The sequence below is a fragment of the Diadema setosum genome, chromosome 12 (genome assembly GCF_964275005.1).
Source record: "Diadema setosum chromosome 12, eeDiaSeto1, whole genome shotgun sequence".
Classification (NCBI taxonomy): domain Eukaryota; kingdom Metazoa; phylum Echinodermata; class Echinoidea; order Diadematoida; family Diadematidae; genus Diadema; species Diadema setosum.
The window spans coordinates 35,914,754-35,941,015 of record NC_092696.1 but is presented as its reverse complement, the minus strand read 5'-3'; the positions used below and the strand labels follow the sequence as shown (position 1 = coordinate 35,941,015).

The 26,262-nt window shown below is 38.3% G+C and overlaps 2 protein-coding genes across 12 annotated transcripts in view; one reads left to right on the top strand and one right to left on the bottom strand.

The window, feature by feature from the left end:
• LOC140235920 (uncharacterized) overlaps positions 1-15,478 on the bottom strand; it is a 136,605-nt gene extending 121,127 nt beyond the window's left edge. Inside the window, exon 1 of the mRNA XM_072315913.1 lies at positions 15,361-15,478. Within this exon, the coding sequence (XP_072172014.1) occupies positions 15,361-15,478 (118 nt within the window). The remainder of the gene's footprint in view (positions 1-15,360) is intronic.
• The window catches only part of LOC140235664 (uncharacterized), a 107,708-nt gene that overhangs the window by 1,853 nt on the left and 79,593 nt on the right, over positions 1-26,262 (top strand). For 9 of the 11 annotated variants that reach the window (XM_072315678.1, XM_072315685.1, XM_072315683.1 and 6 more), the window contains exons 2-3: positions 22,380-22,471; positions 24,441-24,536. In XM_072315678.1, coding sequence (XP_072171779.1) covers positions 22,401-22,471; positions 24,441-24,536 — 167 coding nt within the window. In that variant the 5' untranslated portion in view covers positions 22,380-22,400. The remainder of the gene's footprint in view (positions 1-22,379; positions 22,472-24,440; positions 24,537-26,262) is intronic. The other 2 variants (XM_072315684.1, XM_072315682.1) reach the window with 1 other exon arrangement.

Sequence of the window (26,262 nt, the reverse complement as noted above, 5' to 3'; positions counted from 1 at the left end):
TAGTTATCTTTCTCAAAAAGTTACAGTATCCATGTCTTGCATTTAAAGGTAGGGAATACCTTTTACAGACCTCCCAAAATGCAGCAAAACATTAAATATGAACCTCAGGGGACTTGTTTAGGCCACTGCTGAGAAATTTGGAAGTCAACAGTTATCTACAATTTGAATAATGCACAAAACTCAACTACTCAGTAGTTCTGTGTGTCAGCCACACTTAAGCCTTTTTGTTGCAGTCTTCTGTATTTTTTATCTATAAACACAAATCTAAAAGTATAAGAGCTGATGTAATAACATATAGAGTGTGTGGCAAGAATGTATATAGAAATGTTTGTAAATTTTGATGAACGTTCTTCACAAAATATACATGATGGACACACATGCAGTGCATGGGTCTGCAAAGGTAGCCTAGTAATGTACTGGAATTTACGGTGAGCCCCGAAAAAATGCAATTAAAAATCTAACGGTCAATATAAAAAATGTACTAAATGTTACCTTCCACTTTCAATACTTTATGGGAGTTTCTAAAATGGTACTCTCTTCAACATACCACTGTATTTATACAACTCTTCATTTAAGGCATGCAAATGGGATTCCCTATCTTGCATTTAAAGGGATAGCATAGATGTACACTGTAGTTTTACTTGAAATGAGGGATTCAGATTTTGACCTTAAATGTGAGGTGATTAGAAACCACCTTTGAAATATTAAAAATCATGCAATTCTATCCAAGGAATTCAAAGTTTATTTAATGCAAGTCGATTTTGAATGGTTGAGATACTAAAACACAAAGTGAAACATAATGGTGCTGATAAAAGGTGGGTAGGACCTCTTTTTTGGGGGGATGTCTTAATAAGCCAAAACAAAACAGAAAAAATAAGGAAATATGGAATATTTCTAAATCATAATGTCAAGAATATTCCTTGATATAAATGCAATAAGTGAGATGTCGCAGAAAAGTTTTTATTTTGCTCTATGTGATGATTAACATACTGTAGAATATTTTAAAATGGCACTTACCTCATTTTGCCATCATACTCATTTATTTTACTTGCCCAACACTGACATTTAGCTGCCTTATGCAATCAGCCAAGCAAGTATACCCACCCCCCCCCCCCCCCCATCACCCTCTAAATTGGCAAATCAAGACACAATTTATTGTGGAATCCCTTCCAGTTGGACTTTCCTGACTTTATAGTTCATGCCATCCATGGATGACATTCTGATTTTCTTTGGCTTTCATACTAAACATCCCAAATGCACCATCAGCCCCAGAAAGATTGCCAGTATATCATTTGCCTCGGAGCTTTTTTTTGTCATAGGTACACAGAAATAAAAGCAAAAAAAAAAAAGAAAGAAAGAAAGAAGCTAACAAGGAGATTTCATCTCTCCCTCCCTCTCTCTCTCTCTGTAACAATTTTTGTCTCTCTCCTTTTGCATGGAAATCTTGTTGCAGTTAGCTTTGTGGTTTACTATCAATACTGCTTTATTCTTCTTTTTTTTTGTGAGGAATATGCAATTGTTGCATGTAAATGGATTTTGACATTGACTCCATAAAGGCCGTCACCCAATATGGTCTTTCTGTCAGAATTGAGCTGGCTTGTAAATCTGTATGTCTCAAAGCAGTCGTCATGCAAAGTCAATGCAGGGCTGCTTTCAATAACAAGACAAAGTAATGATCAGGTCTGGATACATAACATGTGCATTTTTGTAAAAATGACCAAGGGGATGAACATAGAAACGTCAAATGTTGCAAGTGTATTACAACCTTAATCAGGCAGACATGTGATAGCAGTGAATTCAGTGCGACAAAATGATGCATAATCGTAATAAAGGGCATTTATAATGCACAGCTACTGTGATAATACAATGTATACTCTACCGAGCATTACAGAGTAATAATCATGACATTCATGATTCAAAATTGGTTTTGACTGACATCACATTTCCATTAAATTTTCTTTAAAAGAGATATTGCACCTGTGGGTTTCATTGTTCCTCACTCTGATATTGACTCTACACTTCATTGATCAAATGTGACCCGCTACAACAAAAGAATCCTATAGTCGCTGACGGGTGAGCCGAGAAAATCGAGTTTGAAGTCAGATCACCAAAATCTGTCAAAACATTCGGATTTCTGTTTTTAACATAATTTTGTAATCTAATGTATCTTCTATCATCTGCCTAAATTTCGAAGCTAAATGATCAAACAAAAGGCCTGAAAATAGCATTTTTCTGGGCCATGCTTGGCTCGCCCGTCAGCGACTTTAGGATCCTTTTGTTGTAGCGGGTCACAAATATCAAAATTGCCATGAATTGCAAGTGGAGACTCACTTGGTTGTATCCATTGAATCCATGAGAGTACATTGTTCACCACTACCTTCAAAAACAAGGCTTCCGTCTATGCTGAGGGTGTGAAACATCAATAGGTTGTTTTCATACATGTGTACTGAGAGTGTGTAATTTGAATCACAATTGTAATTGTAATCATTAGAATCATGATTCAAATGACATATTTTGGCCATGTGTAACCAAACTGGAATCGTGGAGGGTGATTTGAAGAGTAGTTCCAGTTGTGTTCAAATGATGGTCTTGAGGTGTTTTCCAATCTCAGTTCATTGAAGTTAAGGAACAAAACAGGAATGTATATGGAATCACCTCCACCTTGCAGGTGGATCTTACGATGATCTTTCAGCCACTTCCACAGAAATACCACTCTCCTCAAATGCTTGCACTGTACAGTCCAACTGCACGTTACTTGCTGCTCAAGAGTGCAGATGATGAGAACTTTGAAAGAAGCCACATCTCCTATTCTCACTCTGAAAATCAAAGCTGCAGAATCCATGAAGCCTTTCTCAGTCAATATCTCTAATTTTTGTAATTACCTCCGGCAAGGGAGGAGGTTCATTACGGTCGGTTTGTTTGTTTGTCTGTGTGCAAAATAACTCCAAAAGTTGTGAATGGATTTGGGAGAAACTTGCAGGAAAGGTTGAGAATGACACAAGGAACAGATGATTAAATTTTGATAGTGACCCAGATTTTTTTGTGGGTTTTATGAAGGATTTTCGATATTTTGGCAGGTAGGGTCAATGAACTTGGGAGTTCAAGCTGCGCATTTTTGAGGTTTTCATACGCGCACTAAAGTGCGTGCTCTAGTTTCTGCTAGGGCGAGGCGCGCTGTGCAGCTGAGGGTTTATGACGTATCAAAGGCTTCTATATTGGGAAATCAGTCAACTTTTCAGTGGGTGGAAATCATTGATCTCTATGGAAGATCAAGATCATCAGTGGAAAGTAGAGGTCTGCACTCTTGAGTTTGCACTCTCAGAGTGCTTTTCTAGTTGTAAGAGTAATTCAGCTTTGCGATTATGTTTCTCGACTGGTGTGAAAACGGCCTCCAGTCTTAGAATTGTCTGTCTAAGATTTACTGTCTGCTATTACTGAATACATGCAGGTCAAACCGAGGTCACCGGTGGCTGACATATACCTGACAGAGCAAGGCTCACTCTGCAGAGACATTAATCATTACACTCTAATATTACAGACTTTGTGAATGCCTGCAAATTGAAAATGCAACTTGTCTCCATAGAAGTCTGGGAGAAAAAAAAAGAATTAGGTGTACTGACATTCATAAACCAGGGCCCTGTTGCTAGAAACTTTAAACGCAACTTGCAACTGATTGTCACTGGCCAATCAAAATCATTGTTGCATGCATGTCTTCTTAATATGGCAGACCCTCAGCCAATCAGAATGGCTGTTTCAAAATTAGCAATTATTTGCAATTGATTGCAACTTTCTTGCAACGGGGCCCAGGTCTTGTGAATATACCAGCACTGTTCTCAGTTTGAGATGTCTGTGTGGTACATTTGGGGGAAAGATTCATTATAAAGATTGAAAAAACACAGCATGCATGTAAATAACATTTTCAGTTACATTTTTTGGGAAACAGAATTTTGAAAAAGTGCAGTGCTCAATAAAATATTTCTTGATTATATACTGAAAGAGGAGTTTTACCAGACCCTTACATAAAATGGCCTTTTTTGGTAAGTTGAAACCAGAGTTCCCAGTATTGAAACCTACTCTGTTAAACTCATTAATTGCTTCATGTTTAGTAATTGATGCAGCACCAAACAAAGTATGCAGATTCAACATTCAAAGTGATGCCTTTTCTCTACATCCAGTGGTATTGTAGAACAGAAATGTCTATTCCATCAAGGCATCCATGCATGATTTTAAAAGCAGAAGCTCTTGTTTCAACTCGTTTGTGAAAGTCTTTGTAGAAGTAATGAAGCCACAAAAGCACCGCTTAAGTTTGAGTATTAACCCATTCACAGAAAACTTTCTTAAACAAAATAAACTGGTTTTAATTCAACAGTGCTCAGATTTTCAAATGATAAACCCTCGGAATACCTCAATTCTCACTTGTTTCTAGAGTAAACCTGTCAGGCTCGATCTGAATGATTCATTCTCGCCTGGCAAATGTCAGCATACTACTTGACACTTTTGGCAATGGAACGATTTTCCACTCTTTTAAGCCCGGCCAGACACGCTCCGCCAGTCGTGGTTTACTTGTAAAGAATCACTGCAAACAGTGCGGCCTTTTTTAGGGGCAGAAAATTGAATTTACATGTTTGTTTGGCCACAGACTAAAGTCTTATCGAGGGGGCTTTAGATAATGGGAATGTAGTTTTGTGGGCTCTCCTTGCCGTGCAAGCGTGCAGGGGGTTTGTGGGCAGGGCTGAAACATGCGTTAAAAAATGACAAGGGGGTGTAAAAGCATTCCTTGCAGCCTTCCATTCTGTGACGATCCTTTATTTGACAGTTTTCCAAGGAAATGTCTTGTGTCAGTTTAAAGGTAGAAACCATCCACCCTTGTCAGCAAACCTGCCAAGAGCTTGAATGAAAGCCGCCATGATGTTTGATGCAAATGTCAAATCAGTTTTTCCTTCAGTGAAGTGAAGCATAAAGTTGCATATATTCAAAGAGAATAAAAAGAAGATTAAGTGCCAACAACATATCAATAAATAACTTAGCAAAAAGGAATAGGCCTACTGCATATAAAGCAAGAAATTTTTGCGAATTGGAGTTGTCACCTTTTTTTCAGGACATGAAATTTCCACAAATTGCCACAAAATGCATTCAATGCATATTGGGCTTGATGTAGACAAGAACGTTTGCGTGCATTTTCATTTGGTAAATCTTGGTTCTCGCAAGATTTGAGAAATTGGAATGCATGCGAAAATTTCTGATTTTACAGTAAATGCAAATTTGTGAAGTTCATGATACCATCTCTGAATGTTGACATTGTGTCCATAGATTAGTGAGCTTACTCAAGGAACAGTGCTTGTTATCATTTGTAGCCCTGAACTGTATGGAATGCTGAACTGTATCAACTGGGTGAACTGCCCTTTTACCAATACACCTTGCTGGGGAGGACCAGGCATACAGCTCGTACAATGTGTGGAGCCTACGAGGATTCACCATTCCTTGGGTGTACGGAGTTAACCCATAGAGGATGGACTGATTTTGCCACAACACACATTTCCCATCTAAATACATGTCCGAGTATACTCGGGACTTGTCTTCAACGTGTTAAAGAAGAATTTTCTCTTTGCTGAGACTTTTAGCTCATAAATGCTAAGCGATTTGGGTGCTTCAAATGCCGATTGGCACAGAAAACCCCATTGGACTACTGGATAAAACAGACAAATCTTTTCAGCGAACCTCATATATATCTAAACAATCTTACACATACTGCCTCAAGTCAATTGCAAAGAAAGGGTGAAAGGAATGGTATAGTTTAGATAGTTTGGTTGAAATGGGGCTTTAGGTTTTTGTCAGGTAATGAGAAACCTGTTATGAAATATGAAACAGCATATAATTATTAAAGGAATTTGAAGTTTATCTAATTAAAATTGGTATTGAAGTGACTGATCATATTCAGAAACAAAGTGGTCCTAATAGAATATAGCCCTTTTTACACTTGTGTTTCTTAACCCCGGCCTTTCTCTGACCCAGGACTATCGTTAGTCCTGTACCAATTTTTTCAGCTTTTTACACTGGCCAATAAGTCCCGTACTATCTCTTGTCCGGGGCTAAGGAGAACACTGACCTTTTTACACTCGTATTTCTTAGCCCCGGACTTTCCAAACCGCATGAATATTCATGATTACGCTGTGCACTGTACACGTACACGCACGCACCGGCAGCACTTGATTACCTCGTTTCTGATTGGTCAGTGGGGGTCGGACTTCGTCTCCGTCACTTAGCCCCGGATTATTTTTTCGTTCTGTTTACACTCGCTTGGCACCGCAATTGCGGTGCTAACCCTGCTATTTTGCAGGGCCAGATAGTACGGGATTATTGGTGGGGCTAGCCCATTTTGGCAAAAACGAGTGTAAGCAGAAAGTGGGCTAAGGATAGTCCCGTACCAACGGTGGGGCTAAGGGCCCCCCCCCCCCCCTTAGCCCCACCGTTGGTACGGGACTAAGCAAAACTTTACAAGTGTAAAAAGCCCTTATGAGACCCACCTTTTATTAGGACCACTTTGTTTCATTTTTTTTTTTTTTTGTACGTCGGCCATTTCAGAACCGATTTTCATCAAATAATCTTTGAATACCTCTTAGATTTATATGCCCTTTAACATTAATTCTATCATAAGTGGTTTCTAACTACATTACAAAAAAATAAATAAATAAATAAAATCTGAGTCCCCTATCTCAACCAAAACCAAAATAGAGTTTATGGATTTCCTGTTTCAACACTACATTGTCTTTGGAGTTGATTCTAATTGAAGTGTCACGCAGGCTTTTTAGTCTTCATTCTTTCCTATCTACTATTCTGTTGTTACGTATCAGTATCAAGCTCTGAATACAGTCCTAAATGAAGTGTTGTTTGAAAAAGCTCCTGAGCAAAGATCCATTAGAAATTCTCCCCAGTATTCCATCAAATCTGGTAGTAAAAGAAATCAGTACGCACCTTTTGAATCCGCTCCTGTTTAGCTGCAATGAAAGAAAGAAAGACCCAGGGCAAATAAAGACAATAAAACGGGCTGAAATCTCTGAGGACGACGGTAAATCATAGGTCAAATTGGGAGGAACTGTCTCATTTTTTTTTTTTTTGTCCACTGATGAAGAAACAGAACGATTTGAAGAAAAAAAAATTGGAAAAAAGTTTTGCATACCGCACATTCTGGCCTGCTCCAGCTGGCAGCCGTATCTGTCATCTGTGTTCTCCCTGCCCTGCTTTCCGCAAACGCTGGTAGAAAAAGGATGGATACAGATCAGCTCTGGGGAATGTCTCGGGGAATTGGTATTATTACGCTCCCCCCAAATTCTTTGCCACTGGAACAGTTGATGGAAAGAGACTTTTCAATTTGTCCCAGTTTGACAGCATGCTTGTTTCTGTGTGTTTGGGGAAAAAAGTTCGTAGTCAAAGCTCCCGAGTTGAACTTCAAAACTAATGCCTTCATAAGGTTCTGTAAAACAGCTAATAGTATTTAATCTGATCTTTTGCATCAAAAGTAATGGTGGCATATTTATAAGGGGCCAAGTGTCTCAACACAATGAAATCATAGGCACCATGAAATAGCCCTTTTTTTATTAGTGTCATGGAAGCCAACTTGATGAAATGAATGGCTTTACTTTCCCATTCAGTAAGTTTGATGCTTTAAAACTACATTACAATGGTATCAGCTAGAATGCAATATAATGCTCTTTATTTTGTACTGTACCCATGCTTCCCAGGGCTGTGTTTATTGTTACTATACGATTACGCTTGTATGGAATTATATGGAATCCGTCTGACAAGATTATCACAAGTCTCAGAATCTTTGAGGGTGACCAGCTCGTAGAGCCAACTGGGCCAAGACAAGTCGTTGGATTTTGGACAGGTACCGGAGGAATATGAAGACATTTAGCTAAACGGGGCTCAGACACGCTTGGTAGATCGTTGAATAGAGGTGTACGTGTCACAATGGTCGGGGACAGACAAAAGACAGCCAAACAGGCAAGGAACACACACATATACACACAGGTACGCACACAAGCGTCTTTCTTTTGCGTCAGGATTGTTCCGTTCCAGTTGGGGAAACATCCTCTGAAAGAAAAAGACCTGTGTTGGCCGTCCCTCTTCAGCCCTGTTTGCGCGAGGTGATTTAAACGCTAATCAATGACCCTGAGTCATTCGCTGAGAATTTAAAGGGGAAGTCTACTCCACTTTGGGGAGATCTTGAATGAAAATGTATCACCACCCAGTAAGATGATTAAGTTCAGGTAGAAAAGGGATTTCAAACTTGCAAAGAACTGGTTTGTTGACATGCTTTAACTTATGTGTTTCATGTAAACAAAAGTATGTTTCAAAGTGTGAATGCAAACTGGTTATTCATTTCAGCATCTGATCTTTCCATAGCTCTTTAACCTGTTGAGGATGTGCTGATTTTGCTACAACATGCATTTCCCATAGACATGTACTCGAGTATACTTGGGACTCGTCCTCAACGGTTTAATTGGTACGTTGAGAGTCTATACATTTTGGAAACATGAAGAAATGGGTTCAGACATAAAACAGCTTGGAACCTTTTTGGAAAAGCATTCAACCCTGCAGATCCTCTGCGCTGTGTGCTTCAAAGATCACGTCCACATTTGGCTCATGAGTGAAAATGCAGATGACTGTTCCAGCAGACTGCAGTCTGCCTGAATACCTTCAGCCAAGTTTGAATCCCATGAGTAGTGTCAAATCCTACCTGGCTTGATCTCCCAACACCAAAAATACCTTTTCATTGGAGTAAACACCATCTTTTGTGTAGATCAAAACTGTCTGACACCAGTCTTTTAATAGCTACTAAGAAGTAATCGAAACTAGAAAGATATAAACACTCATACTTATATTCGGAGGTCATAAACTTTCATCTTTAGACCAAATTAAATCATCTGGGACATCCAGCTTCTCCAGAATTCTTGGCCTAATTTTGAATTGAGCATGGAAATGAAACTTTTGTTGTTTTCAGTCATGAACCAAAACACGATTGTTATGACTCGTCACTAAAACCGTGATTCAAATTATGCGTTTTGGCTGTGTGTACCGGTATGCAAACTAGAATTGTTGAGGATGATTTGAAGAATAATTTCATTAATGATTCAAATTATGGTCTGGCGTTTGTGTGTTTGTTTGTTTGTTTGTTTTGTTTTTTTTTGAAACATATATTCCAAGCATCATTGTAATTGGACAAAGTTATAACAGTTTTGTAATATTTTGTAATTTTTAATTCATTTCACATTCATTTCCAGCAATAGGGTGGATCTCTCCTTTTCAGCACGGCTGATTTTCAGAGGGGTCCATTTCAGTTCAAACTTGCTTAGAGATAGAATTACTACTTACTCTCACATTTGAAATTGTATTCTCGCCTTTTAATTCCCTTTCTCATTAAGTTGTACATATGGATCTTTCAAAAATATCATTTTGGCAATAATATTTATTTACTTCAACAAAAGTAGCATCCCATTTCAAACATTTTATAACCAAATTTGATTTATTTCCAAGTCTCTTTATACAATGATATCATAACAAGAAAACATGTCCTGTTGGTTATTACCAATACCACTGAAACAGAGTAGATGTTTAGGAGGTGGGAGTGTTTTTGTTGCCATGGCAAACAATGGCACTTCCTATAACCTGTGCATCCTGCAGAAGTGGTGGTAACATCCATACAACAGATTTGTGCATAGTGGAATGATGCAAGAACTATTAAAATTGCGGCTAGTCAAGAAGTCTCCAGGTGATAATTGCAACTCTTTTGTAATGATACGATGCAAGAAAAAATCCCTGGTTTGAATTTTCTCCCTTTAAACTCGTCCCAGAAGCAGTGTTGGACTTGTAACACCATGATGCTATGATGTTGATGTTGTTTTTTCTCTCAGATGAAGAATTTCATAATTTTTGACATTTTTAAAGAATGTATTTACTGTTCTTAAAGTAATGCTGTTCAATTTTACTCAATGTGTTAGTGTCTACTATATGTCATGGAGCAGGACCCTATTCCATGTACACATTATTATGCAATCAAACGTAAGTGAGGTATCAGCCAATCAGAATTGAGTTTACAGAGACTTATGTTCAATTTCAATCTCAACTTTGATGCAACAGGGCCCAGACTTCCCCCCCCCCCAAAAAAAAAAAGGAAAAAAGATAGCAAATGGAACTCTTTGTAAATATGCTTCACACCACTGTGACTTAAAAAGACGAAAGAGAAAAGAGATATGTGAAGTACATTCACTAGAATGTTCTTTTGCCCATGATATAAAAAGAAAGCCACCATGATATCTAGACTGTATTAAGATGTGAGACTCCCCACAGTGCTATACAAATGAAATCCTTCAGCATTTGAAGGCATTATTTACCATTTGCAGATGAAACAAAAACACCAAGCTTTAGTGCTTCAAAATAGTTCTAAAATGTGAGTTAGGGATAGAAACAGCCAATGTAAAAATTTTAATCAGTGTAATCAATGTTAAGTATTGTTAAATAGGCCTATACAAAATGTAAACACTGTAAAATTGTTTCTTAACTTAATCGTCTACAGTTATGGTGTATTGAGAATATCTCCTTATATTTCAGGCTTTATTGCCACATTTTTTTATGACAGAATGTTTTGTGATAAAAGTGACCTACACATATGTATCAGATGTGATAACTCTAACATTTTTTTTTTTAAATCACATGCTACCAATGGTAAACAAACCTTTAATATTGTGGTACAGTTTTGGCCCACCCTAGACTGTGCAGCTATGTCAAACCACACAGTGAGATGTGACCTGGGGTGTCCCTGTCAAATGTATACATGTTTTCAATAAAGGGCACTTCATTTTTCTCCCTTTTTTATCTCGGCTTCAGCTCTGTTTTTTAATCACTGAGCCACACAGTTGCACTTGCAGGAATGCCAGACCCTTTTTGGGTGAGCGTGGTGGATATGGTTTCAATTGGCCTCATGCGAAACTGCTCCAGAAAATCTCATTACGGCAGCCCTGTCAGTCCACAGAAATCCATCAAGCTGATTCTCTTCATTCCAAGGGGGAAAAAGTAGAATTGTTAGCAGCATGACATGTGTAGCAAATATGGCTTGAATTTTGAATAGGTGCCTATAAGTCAACTTGTCCATGTATACGAGCTTTAACTCATTGTGTTTTCACGATGTAAGCCCACATGTGACATATTATTCTGAGACCACAAGGCATGAGGGTTCTTTGATATTATTCTGTTTTTTTCAAAGCTATGTTACTCTTTAGAGTTTGTCCTGTGTTCATGCTAGCAGTTCAGTTCAGCAAAGCTGTGGAGCGATTTCAAGATTTAAGGCCCATTTACACGGTAACAACAATGGTCCCGTTCTTTGCTATGACGCGCCAAAAGGAGCCATGTCTAGTTCTGTTACAATATCACTTCCCTGCTGATGATTTTGTTACAGAATTAATCTTCAACTGGTTATTTTGTTGCTCGTGAATTTGGCATACGAAGAACATTTTGGGTGAATTTATACCTAATTAATGACTTTTTTTTTTCTACAGAACAACCAGATGTGATTCCTTTTGGCGCACCATAGCAAAAAACATGACCGTTGCCATTACCGTGCTTGGATGTAAACGCACCCTTACACTGAACATTTTGTCTGACCCAAGGTATCAAACTTCCAGGTCAGGCATCATAGAGATACAGTTGAACCTCTCTTATCCGGCCTCCATTTATCCGGATCTCTCTATTATACGGACGCAATTTCGCCGTGATTTTTGTTTTAATAATTACGGGAGGAAAGGGGGATTCGTAACTCCTTGAGAACTCCTACACAAACACACATGAATTACATATTACTTCGAGCATGATTAACATACATTACATCAAATTTCCTTCCAAATTGCTTACCTTCAGACATTTTAACATCCCCAAACATCCCCAAATGTAACAACGAAAGGTTGCAGTATACACATTACTACATGTGGTACTACAATTCGCTACATCAGTACATGTATATGTACGTGTATAAAGCATTGAGTCTCCCGTATCCGGCCAAATCCCTTATCCGGATGAGCCCCGGTCCCGACTTGTCCGGATACGAGAGGTTCAACTGTAACTACCTAACCTGCTGTTCCTTTGTACATGCATCTCTTGCTCTTCAAGACTGCCTACACTACTATTGACTGATTCGGGTTCGTTGAGGGCAGCAGACATTTTATGGCACTGGGCGCAGCCATGAGCTCAAATTGCGGTGTCTCAGTTGACCCCCCCTGCTCTCCCCCACCCCACGGGCAACATGTTTATCGCCAACTTGTAACAAAGGTTCGCGCACTAAGCAAGCATTCGCGCACTCAGTACCATGTACGAGACGCCCATTGGCTAAAGCAACCATGCATCAGTTTTTCATTCTGCGCGCGTGCTAATGTAGGGAGAGGGGTGGGGAGTGGGAAGAGCGGGGGGGATCGGCTGAGACACCGCGTAATCGCGCTGCCCATGCCAAAAATACACATATAGCGCGTCACAGAATCGGTCAATAGATGAACCACTCTGCAAGGCAACCATTTTGTAGCAAAAGGGTGTATCTGGGTAAAATGTGCCTTTTTACACCCTTTTCCATGTTGGTGGTGATAGGGGGATGGGGCGTGGTCTTTGAGGTCACTAAGTTCATTTAGCCAACTCCCAGATATACAGTATAGCTTTAGTTTCCAAGATGAGAGGAGCTCTCTTGAGTCATTATTTGAAGAGTTTGTTTGCAAAAACCGATAAGTCCATTTTTGAAGATTTTGAAGTACGGTCTCCGTCATAAAGTACACAATAATATCTTTTAAATGATATATTTGTCACTACATATAAAGGTACATTTTTGAAGTTATGGTCAAAAGAAGCAAAAGTTTTCTTATTATTCTCTTTATTTTTCTTGACCTTTAATCGCAAATATCTCCATTTGGCAAATATGGACTTATCGGTTTTTGCGAACAAACTCTTCATTTGTTTTCACTTTTTTGCCAGTGTATAAGTATATGATGATTCAGCATTTTATTGAAAATGAGGGGATCTTAACTATATCTCAACTTTGTTGGATTATCAATTTCTGAATTGAAACAGAAGTGTTAACCCATTGAGGACGAGTCCCAAGTATAGTCGGGTAAATGTCTATGGGAAATGTGTGTTGTAGTAGAATCAAACCGTCCTCAACGGGTTAATGAAAAACTTACTTCAGCATGAAGGTGCACTTCACTTTGGAAGCAGTCAAAGTTCAATTCACAGAGATTAGAGGATGATTTTCCCACCCTGTCTACATCCATTACATTCATCACTATCAGAAGAAAAGTGAATTCTGAGGCATAGCAAATGCAGTACAACTACAATCCTTTTATAATTATAAGTTGACTGCAAGGCCGAGTTGCCATTAGCATGGACATTGTTGAAGAAGGTTCAGATTAAAAGATGAAATGAAAAGGATCCTCGATGAGTCATTTCTACAATCATGTGAGAAAAATACTTTGAATAAAAGCCAAATGAGGGACATAGGCCTACACTCTTTCCTAATTAACCCTGTCACTGGATAGTATTCAGTAGTCATAGACTCTGTGCATGGCCTACCAGGTTTCAGGATTGAATGAATAAGCTTTCAATCAAACAAAAGAATGTTCTCATTGTTTTGCCCCATTGACTCCGATCACCACAAATTGTTTGTTTTCACGTGACTAGCTGTGTTCAACCCAACTCTCACACTGCCTTCATCAAGCCAGTTCCCATTTCAGGTGATATGGTGAGACCAAAACTTGGCAAAAGGAGTGTGGAAAATAAGATTTGCCCCCCCCCCCCCCCCCCAGTTTGCCAAGAAAAAAAAAAGAGAAAAGAAACATACATTATAATACGTTTATACGTCACCCTGAAAAACAAATGTCAGGGAAATAATTTTCAACAGATACGAATATATGCCAGTTGCTAAGCCTTAGATCGATGTAATTGTCCTAATTTAAATCAAGAAAATACATTTAAAAAATGAAATTTATAAAACTGCAAAGGTTAGATTGCCAAAGCAAATTTCTTAAATTCCTTTTGTGATCTCTGACTTTATATGGGTTGTGTGATGATGCACCTAAATATATGATACATTTTTGCTCGTTGCAGTGGAAAGTTTCATTATTGAATAGTGGCTATAAATATAAGTCTGTATACGTAGTGCCAGAAGCCTTGTCATTGTAGGGATGAATTTCCTGTTAAGTTCACAGTTCTGCCACCCTCAGTCAGATGCAGTATACATCTCTCCGATGTGTAGGGCCTGGGAAAGCCATTGTTTCATTGTAGCTTGAATCCATGACTCAGGGTATCAACATTCCATTCATCCTCAGACAGTGCAGTGACGACAAGAGGGCTTGTTGTAACCATTGTATTATTTTTGTAACTTTTGTTAAAATGTTCAATGAACTGCCAGAGAAGAAAAACAACAACCAATAAATATTCATGTATGAAAGGTAACAATTATCTGTGGGCATTCACGTCATGGATCTAAGAAACATTAAACAATGATTTTACCTGATTATTAAAAGTCATACATATATAGGCATGGAGGACTTCCATAATTTCATAGATTTTTTTTGTTGTTGATAAGAAATTCCATATTGAAATATTTGTCTTCAGGTTGCTTTCTTATCCAAACTTTGTATCATTATCATGTTGTACTTTGTAGTCATGTACATGTTTGCAAAATGAAATACTGCAAAATATCTCTGGATGACAAGATGCAAATTGGTCGACATTAGTTATCCTCAGCACTGCCCTAACCAACCCCACCACCCCTTTGAAATGAAAAATAACCCTTAGCTAGCAGTGCTATGTCTTCAAAATTTAGCTGTCATCTCTTACAACCCTTCACCCACCCACCCACCCCCCCCCCCCCAATCCACTTGGGACAAAAAAAAAAAAACAACAACAACAACAACAACAACAAAAACTTAAGATGTTCTTTGCTACTGGCAAAATTTCTCTTGATGGTAACTAGGCCTTTCACATCAACCTCACCTCCTCCCCCCCCCCCCCCCCCACCCACCCTCACTCAATATATGTGTAGCACTGATACCTGTATTAAATCTCCTTCTGGCATTCAATATCCATTACTGTTTAGGTCAACGAGGGTCACAATTGAGGTCATTTGAGGTCAAGTTTTGGCTCCTGTTCAAATGTCACAAAAGCCCACATTTGGCAGCAGGGAAGAAAACAGTATTTTGCCCCACATTCTTCCATGTTCGGGATTTTTAGGCTACGAAATGCCAACACGGGGAGGGAGAAGAAGTATGTAAGGAGTGATTTGGATTGGAGTCTTAATGTCTCAAGAATGTGGTAATGCTTTCATCTAACTGGCTTCCATATGCCAGGAGGCACTGTCTGGCTTGTTGGCAGCAGGCTTTTGACAGTCCCTTTCCCGATGCCATCTTCCAAGAATTTGTGCCTCTAGATCTTTGGCTGCTTCTATCATCTTTCCCACGTTTGAAACACGTTTCAATATTAACCATTTTTTGCAAAGGCCTCTCACATCGTCGGCGTTTCTCGAGTTGTTGCGTTTCTCATCTCTGTAGCAAGTCCTGAGGAAAACCTTGACACTGCGCAGCTCCATTGCACAGTTTGACCCCGGGAGTGGAGATCATGTAGTCAGCATGGTTAGGTCAGAGCAATAAACACATTTCCAAATGACATGTTTATCATCTCCACAGAAACACGTTTCTGGCTCAAACGCATTCCTTTGAGATCACACTTGTTTTCAGCATTTTAGAAAGGCATTTCGAACCCCATTATCGAAGCAGCTTTGCATTTTAACATCGTCTGCCCAAATCTCCCTTAAAAGGGATGGTACAGTACTGGTGGAGATGAGAATTGGGCTTTTAGCTTTTTGCGAGATACCAAGAAAACACTGATGAAATAGTACAGAGCATACCATTTTAAGAGGAATTCAAAGTTTATTTGATGAACGTCGGGTTTGGAATGACTGTAACATCCAAAAACAAAGTAAAACAAAGCGATCGTAATAAAGTGTGGGTCCCACACTTATTAGAATCTCTCTGTTTTGGATATCTCAGCCATTTCAAAACCAATTTTCATCAAATAAAAGTTGAATTCCTCATGGAATTACATGCTCTTTCACATTTCATAAGAGGTTTCTCATTATCTCACAAAAAAAAAAAATGTTAGAAACCTGAAATTAGGTCTCAACCAAAACTATACCATCCCTTTAAAGTTGTTTAGAAACTTTAATTCTATGCCAGAAGTGAGCTTGTAATGCATCCTCTGACTCTTCAAGTCTTGCAGTCTCTGCTATTTCCCAGTATTTTCCTCACATCCAGTGTTTAACTTTCTTTTATACCAAGATGCACAAATGTTCCGTTTAGACTTGATACACATGAATTGTGGGATATCAGATTTCCCAATCTAGAGTACCATGCAGAGTGTGATGTCATAGCTATTCATCTCCATGGAAACTGGTTCCAAACAACCTCACAAGTAGCTCATTACTATTATTTTTTTCTTGTATTATCATTGCTCTTGTCATTATTCAAATATTGATACTAATTGATGATAAAATAGCCCCACACAGATAAAGACCTACATGATATTTTCGTATTTAGTATGGCAAGGGGATACATAACAGATAAAAGTCAATCCTCAACTGCTTTCTCCATGTTGCCAAGCACAAGGATCATTTTTCTTCTTCTAACAACTGAGCTCTCCACTTTAGGATGTAACTTGAGCGGAACTGGAAAAAAAAAAATTCCACGGTCTTGAATTTAGAGCCGAGGCAACGCGGGACGGACAGGAAGTAATAAATCTCGTTTGGAATGACTTTGGGGGCGCCGATGACGACGACCGACGCAGGGGGAGACAACTGTTGTCGTCCAAACAAAATGAACGTAGCGAGATCTAAAAAATTACACCTGACGGAAGGATGGGTTATGCTTGAGCGTAAGCTATAGTGTGGCAGCTCACCAGAAGATGAACGTGGTCACGTTGGATGGTTTGGGTGGTAAAAACTGTGATGAATTTGATATGGTTTTGGGGATGTTTGAAGTGGCAAAAAACATAAAATCATTTGATTTTGAGGTCTTTCTGTAATGTTTACTGATTGGACTCCTCCATGATATGTAACTCGAGAGTTTAATGACAGGGAAAATGTCAGGGAAATTTTCATGATAAACTTGAATTCCTATGATCCTCATACCCATCAGAAGTTTTAGCCAACATGGGACCTTATGGTATTCTGAATCCAAACTTTTTCTTTAGATAGACAACCTCTTACATTAGTCTTGTGTATATTCAGCAGTGATTTTTGCTTCTGATGATTTAGCAATCATTCCTTTTAATGATTTTTCTGTAAACTGGTAGACAATCACAAAAATTTCTTGAATTCATTAATTGATCAAGAAAATTAAGTAAAGATTTTCATGCAAACAAATGAGATGCTGTCATGTTTAACATGATGTGGAGTTACTTCAGTTGCTATTAATCAATCACTAGAAATGTGTTCAATTGACTGGACTCTCTCGACACTAAATGTATGGTATCAGAAAAACACAGGGCTTTCGGAAGGTCTAGAAATAGAGACTACCTCAATGTCATAGGACCGAGACAGTCACAGGTAGCTTTGTAACGGGAATCGCTGAATGTCAGACATTCAATGGAATCAATTGAGCTTTAACAAGGAGATCTTTCAGGTAGAATTCACCTGCCATTTCTTTCTTTATTTATTTTTTTGTGCCCTCGTTTATCACTGACCTCTGTGCACAGGGTCACAATTCAAAGCGTGAGTAATGTAGCGTGGAGAAAAAGGTCAAAGGTTAGTTGATGAACTGGGAATGTGAGAAAAGAAGGGCAATATCTGTTGACACAGTGGAGGGTAGGAGAAGAATTAAAGGCTTTATTTATCATTTGCAGATGTAACAAAATCCCAGCTTTAGTGCTTCAAAATAATCTAAAATGTCAGTAAAATGTGAGTTAGGGTAGAAACAACCAATGTAAAAATGTTCATCAGTGAGTGTAATAACATTAAGTATCATTGAATATACAAAATATGACATGGTTATAATAACATTGTTCGAAGACTAAACAGTCTACAGTTATGGCTTATTGAGAGAAATGGCGAGATCTCATGTTTTAGGCTTTATTGCAAATTTTTAATGTGGTACGTAGGATTTTTTTTTTTTATACAACTGACCTACGCATAATGCATCAAATGTGATTACTCAAACATTTTTGAAATCACTGCTCCCAATGGTAAACAATACCTTTAAGCGAAGGAAGCATGGAATGAGAAGTTGATTCCATTAAACCTGTCAAGGCACATACTTTAGAGCAAGAAGGCAACATCTCCTATGAACTCTCCCAGGTACCTCATTTAGGACAAGAAAGCAGGTAATGCGACCTTATTAATCTCACCTGCATGCCTCGTTTAGGACATCGATACGAAAGTAAGTCAAGGACAAGAAGATGAGAAGGCAATTTCTCCAAGACTCATCTAGATGCCTCATTCAGTGAAATTTTAAGATAAGAAGGCAAGATGAGGACTTTTCAAAATTCTCCAAAAAAAATTGCTTTCTCTTCGTCTTCACTTTTAAACTCTCACAATCATCATCGCTATGCAAAAATGAGTTCATTTTGCTTTTTTAACCCATTTGAAGATGGAGGCTCCCTTACCTTACACATTGCATATGAACACCATGACAAAAAACAACAACAAAAAACTCAAAAATTTTTATCCCATGATACAACCAACCTCACTATGTACACTTGCAACCAAATGCTTTTTGTTTTGTTTATTTATGCCAAAATGTTCAAAGTATAGCCACAGTCTACTTGTATGCATAGGGGCGGGGGGGGGGGGGGGGAGGGGGGCAACAACTTAATGTGAACGGTGGCAATTGTAGTAAATTGTTGCAATGTGATCAAGAAAGCGATAACTCTTGTGTGTGAATGGGTCTGTAAAGTGAGGGATTCAGAACTGTAGGGTTGCTCTAATGGTGCTTTTTATGTTGACAGAAATGCTTAGATTTAGCGTGGGACAAACAGATTCTCATGATTACCCAAAACCTGTGTCCATCTAAGGATTATACCACCTCACTCCACCAATAACCACACCCTTATCTAGGGAGAGGGACGGAAAGAAAGCTTTGTTTGGAAAGACATGGCATGCAAGAGTGGCCATTTTGAAAAATTTGTAAAGACATTCTTTTTTACATTAGCTTGTGGTGAAGAGTCAGAGCATTCAACAGCGGTTGTGTACAAGTTTTTAACAACATGTATGTCTACAATTTAGAAAAAAACAAAGAACAGTGATCTTACCAGTGAATGAGTTAGATTACTTTATATTTGACACTTTGATAACTGTTTCATCTTCCAATGTGTCACTATGGTAACAACATACAATTAGACTTACCACTAAACCAGTTACAGTGATTATTTTCTATTTGACACTTTTAATACTGTCTCATCATCTTATTTGTCACTGCAGTAAATGTCAAGTTTGTTATTGTCCTTTTTCTTGTTGATGTCACATAACACTGTATGCTAACAACATATAGATTGTACTTTATGTAGCATTGTTGCACTTGGCATAATGCACATCCATTTACTTACTTGTTTACTTAATTTTACTTTTCCATTTGGGAAACTTAATCCTTAGACCTTGCAGAATTGTTTTGTTTTGGGTTCTTTTGGATGATGCAAGAACTCGAATTCTAGCCAAAGTGAAAGCTGTCTTAAATTGGTGTTCAAGGGATGGTACAGTATTGATGGAGATCAGAATTGGGCTTTTACATTTTTGCAAGATACCAAGAAAACACTTATGATATAGTACAGAACTCACCATTTTAAGAGGAATTCAAAGTTTATTTGATAATGAAAATCGGGTTTGGAATGACTGAAACATCCAAAAACAAAGTAAAACAAAGCGATCTTAGTAAAGTATGGGTCCCACACTTTACTAGAATCACTCTTTTTTGGATATCTCAGCCATTTCAAAACCAATTTTTATCAAATAAATGTTGAATTCCTTGTAGAATTACATGCTCTTTCATATTTCATAAGATGTTTCTCATTATCTCACCAAAAAGTGTTAGAAACTCTCAACCAAAACTGTGCGATCCCTTTAAACTTTTGATTTCAATAGAGGACATTTACCTCCAAAATTTTCAGCTTTCAATGCTACAGCCTTAGCAGAATGACCTGTCCTCGCCGATAAGCAGATCATAGACTTTCTGCTGATGAAAACTGTAGTATTGACGGCTGAAAGAATTGGGCATGAATATTTTATATGAAGATCAAAAGTTAACACCAATTTCAGATAAATTTCCAGTACAGATGAGCTTCTACTCTAAGAACGAAAGTTGTTTGGATTCACATCAATAAGATCAGAGCAAAGAGAATCACTGAGCAGCTTGAGCCAGCTCAGACAAGTAGTATATTAGAAAATTACAGTCAGTTTTTTGATTGAGATTCCATGGCATCCTCTTGGGGCCTCAAAGACAGCAACCTGATCATTGTTATGACTGTTAATGTCTCAGGCGCTGACATCCCCCTCCTGTGTGCACTCAAAATCTTGGCATAAATTATCATGTTTGCTATAGAGATCAGGCACCTCTATGTCATGGGATGATTAATGATAATGATGCATTCTTGATTTACGGCCAGGTGAGTCAGGAACTGTTGACTTTAACCCCCTGTTACTTGAACCAGAAGAGGAGAATTCAGCTTGATTTTATTTTTCATGAAAAGTATGCATTCCACAAACTCAGTACAGATATTGGGTAATTAAAGATGGTCTTGGAATAGGGTGTCTTAACTGTATGAACTCATTTCTGGTGCAGAATTAAGGTTACAATTTAAAAATACAAAACAACTTTCAGAGAGGTTTTTTGAGTTTCTTCAGTTTGTCTCCCTCTACAAATGAAAATTTGTTAAGATCGCAACTGCTGATCTGTAAATTAACAAACATGTCGGAAAAAAGGAACCAGCGGGACTCGAACCTGTCATCTACTGCATTCCGGGCAGCGACACTACCACCAGGCTGTCCCTGGTTGCCGGCAGTGACACGATGAACACGATTGTAGAGGGAGACAAACTGAAGAAACTCAAAAACCTGAGCCTTCACCCCTCTGAATAATATCTTTCTTTCCTTCAACTTTCAGAGAGTTTGGGCAGGTGATAAGTGCAAAACGGTTTTAGTTGTGGTGTTAGAAACTTGTGATACCCTCCCTCCCCCCCCCCCCCCCCAAAAAAAAAAAGAAAAAGAAAAGTGTGATCACAAACATGGTTGAGCCAGAAATGCAGGTTAAGTTAGTTTAAGAAGTCTCACATGTTTTACATCTCTGAAGACCCACAGGTATGAGACTAAACAACATTCAAGTGTTTGTTGCAATTTATTGATTTCACTGACACAGACTTCTGTTGCATGTTCTGTTGTTCTGTTGATGTAAGATAAGAATTCGTGCTTCCTCAAGTAGCAATCATGTCGAAATCCTAAAAATATGCATGGAATTGTGTAATAGGTTTTTCGGCATTCTGCTTCCAGTATCAGCATGTGCTGCCAGCCGGCTATGCAAAAACACCACATTGACCGATATGCATAAACACGCTTGCTACATAGCAGATGACGTACCAGAAGTGGGATTGACTACCCACTAAGTGGAAAAATTTCTTGTCTCGTGAATTTTGAGCTTTCCAGACCTATAGCAAGAATTGATTTCCAAGGTTTTATGTGATGCAGTCCTTATTCAGGAATTTCTTTTGTCACTCCCTTCTTTTGTTCATGCTCTGTCTCCTCTTGGAATGTTGTGCTAATTAAAATGACGAGGGGAACATTTTCTTCTTATATTGACAAGTGGTCATTCTATTTTTATGTTCTCTCTTCAGTTGCCATTCATCACCCCTTCACAATTACCAATGAAAAGCTTTCTCTTTCTTTCACTGTTACTTTTCTTTGAGGGATAACAGAGGGTATATATCTATCTATCTATCTATCTATCTATCTATCTATCTATCTATTTATCTATCTTCATCTCTCTATCTCTATGTATCCATCTATCTGTTTATTCATCTATCTCTGTTTCTCTATCACAATCTATTTATCTATCTTATTCTATCTATCTGTCTCTCTATCACAATCTATCTAACTATCTATCATCATCTCTCTTCATCTCCCTTCATCTCTCTATTTACCGATATGTTTCTATCTGTGTATTCATGTATCTCTCTGTCTCTCTATCACAATTTTCTATTTTTTCTCTTCCCAAATGTCTTTATGTCACTGTTTCCTTTATCTCTTCCTTTCTCCATCTCTTTCTCTTTCTATCTCACTATCTATCTCTCTTTTATTTCTCTTTTTCTCACTCCAGGTTTCCTGGCCCTAAGTAAGAATGGAAGACTACGAAGCAGAGGAACGTGCCAGACGGAGGGAGGAGAGGAGAAAGAAGAGGGAGGCAGAGCGGTGAGTGGAAGAGCCTGCCGAGGGGGCAGCCATGCTCTTTGATGCTAGACTCTCATGAATGCTGGATTCAGGCATTGTTAGCCTTGTCGCAAGTTGTTTGCTTTCACGTGGGGTGCTTTTTATATCAGCATGGTGTTAATTTGTTTCTGAATTTTGCATCTCAAGGTAGCTAAGATGTGGAGATGATTAGGAAAATCAACTTCAGTGAAAGCACAGCTTACAAGAATCAATTTTGATCAAGATAACATCAGTGATTAAAGAATACAGAGCAGTTATGAACAAGTGCTTGAATGACACTGCTTTGAAAAGTATGCATGTACAATACATTAGATAACTACACAAAAAATATTGGGATATTCTGTATCCATGTTTGTTTGCAGTGCATAGTTTAATCTGTGTATGTCACATCATTTTGAATCATTGACTCCAGTTTTTTTCAGATGGCGATCCTTAACTTCTGAGGATAAGCTCACTTCAGTATGGTGCGCTAAGTATTCTTCACGAAATCAGTCATTTCGTGACAAAATTATAATTTTGTTGACAAGTGATAACATCAATTTTGTCAAGGACTGACAATTTTTTCAACAAAATTACAATTTCATCGACAAATTAGAATTATCATCACAAATTTGTTTTGGGTTTTTTTTTTAAGACAAAATTGATGTCACTTGTGAACAACACAACAAAAAAATGTCACAAAATTGTTATTTCCTGACAAAATTATGATTTCAAGACAAAAGAGACCATGCAACACTTGGTGCCCCATACTTAACTACAAGCTTTATCTTCAGTGTTAGCCAATCCTTGAAGTTAAGGGTCACCGTCTGAACGTAGCTTATATGTACTGAATGATGTTCACTGAAGGCATGAGAGTGCTCACATATGTCGCATTTCCATGTGGATGGTTTGTGTATCGTGTGCATTTAAGGAATTTGATCAATAACAAATCGCATGAATTATTTCCACGTTTGATGATTTTTGATTTGTCGTGTTAACATCTTTTTAAAGGATAATTTTGTGGGCAGAAAACATACACAATGACAGACTGATGCGCAATCATCAATGATTCATGATTACTATATAATTATTATCAAATTAATGGTAAAGTGATGGTAAAAGTCAACTTCTCAAATTTTTGCATATAAGCAGTGAAACTTTGTCTTCATCCAGAAAGGATTCTGGAGGTGTTGTGTTTTCTACTTTTCTGTCTGTCCAAGTGACTTTTTAATCTTGTTGCCACAATTTAACCTTTCAAAAGAAGATTTTATTAGATGCTTGCCACAGTTATACATGATAATAAGATGAACAGATTAGCTATTGAGCAAAATTCCACTTTTGATCAAAGGTCTATGTAACCTTTTTTGACAGTGTAATTTTCTAGCCATGAATCCTGCCAGTGAAGTTGAGTGGCTTTTGTTTTTAGGAATGATAGGAAAATAAATAATGTTATGGATAAAATGACAGGATAAAAGTTGGAGGTCAAAAGGTTACTTTCACACAGAACATTAGCTACAACTATAATTGTCCAGTCACACCTTCAGGTAGAAAAAATTGGTAGAAACATTGTGTTTCAAAGTGGTTAACAAAAGTGAGAAATATTCATTCTCTACAAAAATAACATTTAATGGTAAAACTTTCGAGTTAATGGACAAAATCAATGGCCTTCATGTCAGAAAATAAGAGAAATGGCTAGTATTGTGAAATAAAGTAAATCGTGAGTAGAAATCATCCCAATGGATTGTGCATTCTGAAATTTAACCCCAGAGTTTATAGCATGGAGTGAATATTATTAACACACATCTCCGTTGTATTTTGTCCCCTTTTTTTGTCTCCCCATCGTTTCGTTGTCTCGTTTGCATCACCGTTTCGGTTTTCACGCACTGGAATGACCCATCGTCCGTGCATGGTGTGTGTGTGTGATTGACGTGCATCGTTGCAACAAACCGACTGACCGGTTGTCCGTGTGCAGCCTCGCGGCGGCCACCAACGGTTTTGACAGCACATACAGCAAGGACCTGGAAGAGATCCGGCGGCGGAGAGAGGAGAGGCGGAAAATGAGGGAAATGTGGGTTCGAGCAGCAGTCAAAAATGCAATTTTCTCTCTCGCACTGCTCCTTCTGAAACTCTTCATCTCTCTTAATGATTTCATTTAGCTTCATTACCAGAATTTGGCTGTTAGCCTACTTTCATATATTCATTTCTTTCGCATATATATGTTCTGTCATGTCACTTTAACCTTTTCTTTGGGAGATTCAAGAAAATATAACATGTAGCTTGGAGGATTGTGGGTAAAACTAACAGTCTACTTTGAAGATTTCACATTGAAGTCATTTCCACCTAGAATGGTACCATATTCATTTTATTTTGTATTATTCTTGCCTGTAGTTATTTTTTGCTCATTTCATTTAATATTCAACTTTTCTGCCCATTATCAGTGTTTACTAAGTTCCAACTTAAAGTATGATGGAAGTTGCAAAAAAAAAATCAAGAAAATTATTGATTATTTGAGGATTCTTATTGTCCATGTTTATTTCATTAATATTCATATAGAGGAGTGGTTCATCATATACATGTTTAGAGCCTCTTTTTTTTTAGCCGTTTCAGAAATGTTTCTAACCCCCAAATCAAATCAACTTTACATTAGGCCCATTTACACTTGCTTGGAAAAATTGTGACATTTGGGTGCAAGTTGCTAAGCAACTACACCCAAACGCCCTCAAAATATCGCCAGAAAAATCGCCAGCCGAAGTGCAATTTTTTGAAACATCGCGATGTTTGAGGCGAAGTTTGGTGAGTGTAAACCCAAGCCGCAGAAATATCGCGATTTTTCATCACGTGACTTTCGGTCTCGGATTGCACCGGGCGTTAACGCGCGCTCCCTATCCCTCTGTGGAACATGTAGAGAGTGGCCGCTGGCCAGAGTACAGTGTACATGCTGTACATACAGGTAAACGGCCGATCCTCGGCTGGTTTCTCACCTCCCTGATAAAACTATTGTATATGAAAACTAGTATTTAAACAAACCTGAAGTTCTCCAACCATGTATCATCACCCCATAAGGACTTAACCAATTAATGTTCTCCCAGAAATGCGTTGATTTGGGGAGTGCCCATACTGCTCTCGGTATACGTTGACTTTGTGGAATACAGCGGTATGTAACAAATGTGTCGGTAAAACAATGGTGAATTCTTGCTGTCGCCTGGTGAAATACCAGTCCTAACTTCAAGTCCTACTTCTCACTTTCGTCATATCGGCGAAGTTTCATGATCCTCCTGAATGCTACTTTCATCAACTTTCCCATACTAAGCTGAAGTTTTACACAGCTGCTAGTGCTACGCATGTGATCTAATATAGCAAGCTATATAGTTTTACCGTAAGTTTACACTCTCAAGAAACACAAATTTATGTGTGCATTGGACTGATAAAAAGCCCTGACTCAACGTTCCAACCAGCTAGCTAGCTGTGAGCAAAATAGACTGCACTGCAGTGAATATGAACAGCCTGCGCTTCCACTTGTCTACCCGTGTTGAAGAGAGGTAAATTACACACGCACACTACCGACAAAAAAATCGCAATGTTTCGTGAAGCTCAAAACTTCGCGTGCTTTTGCACAAATGTAAACGGTGGAACCAAAATATCGCGATTTTAAAAATCGCGATGTTAGTAGGTGTAAATGCGGCTATACATCAACTTTCCAAAACTCCATGAAAATTGTTTGGAAACCTTAAATCCGTGCCAGAAGTAAGATGATAAAAGCACCCTCAGATTGCAGGGAGGCAGTTGAGCTCGGG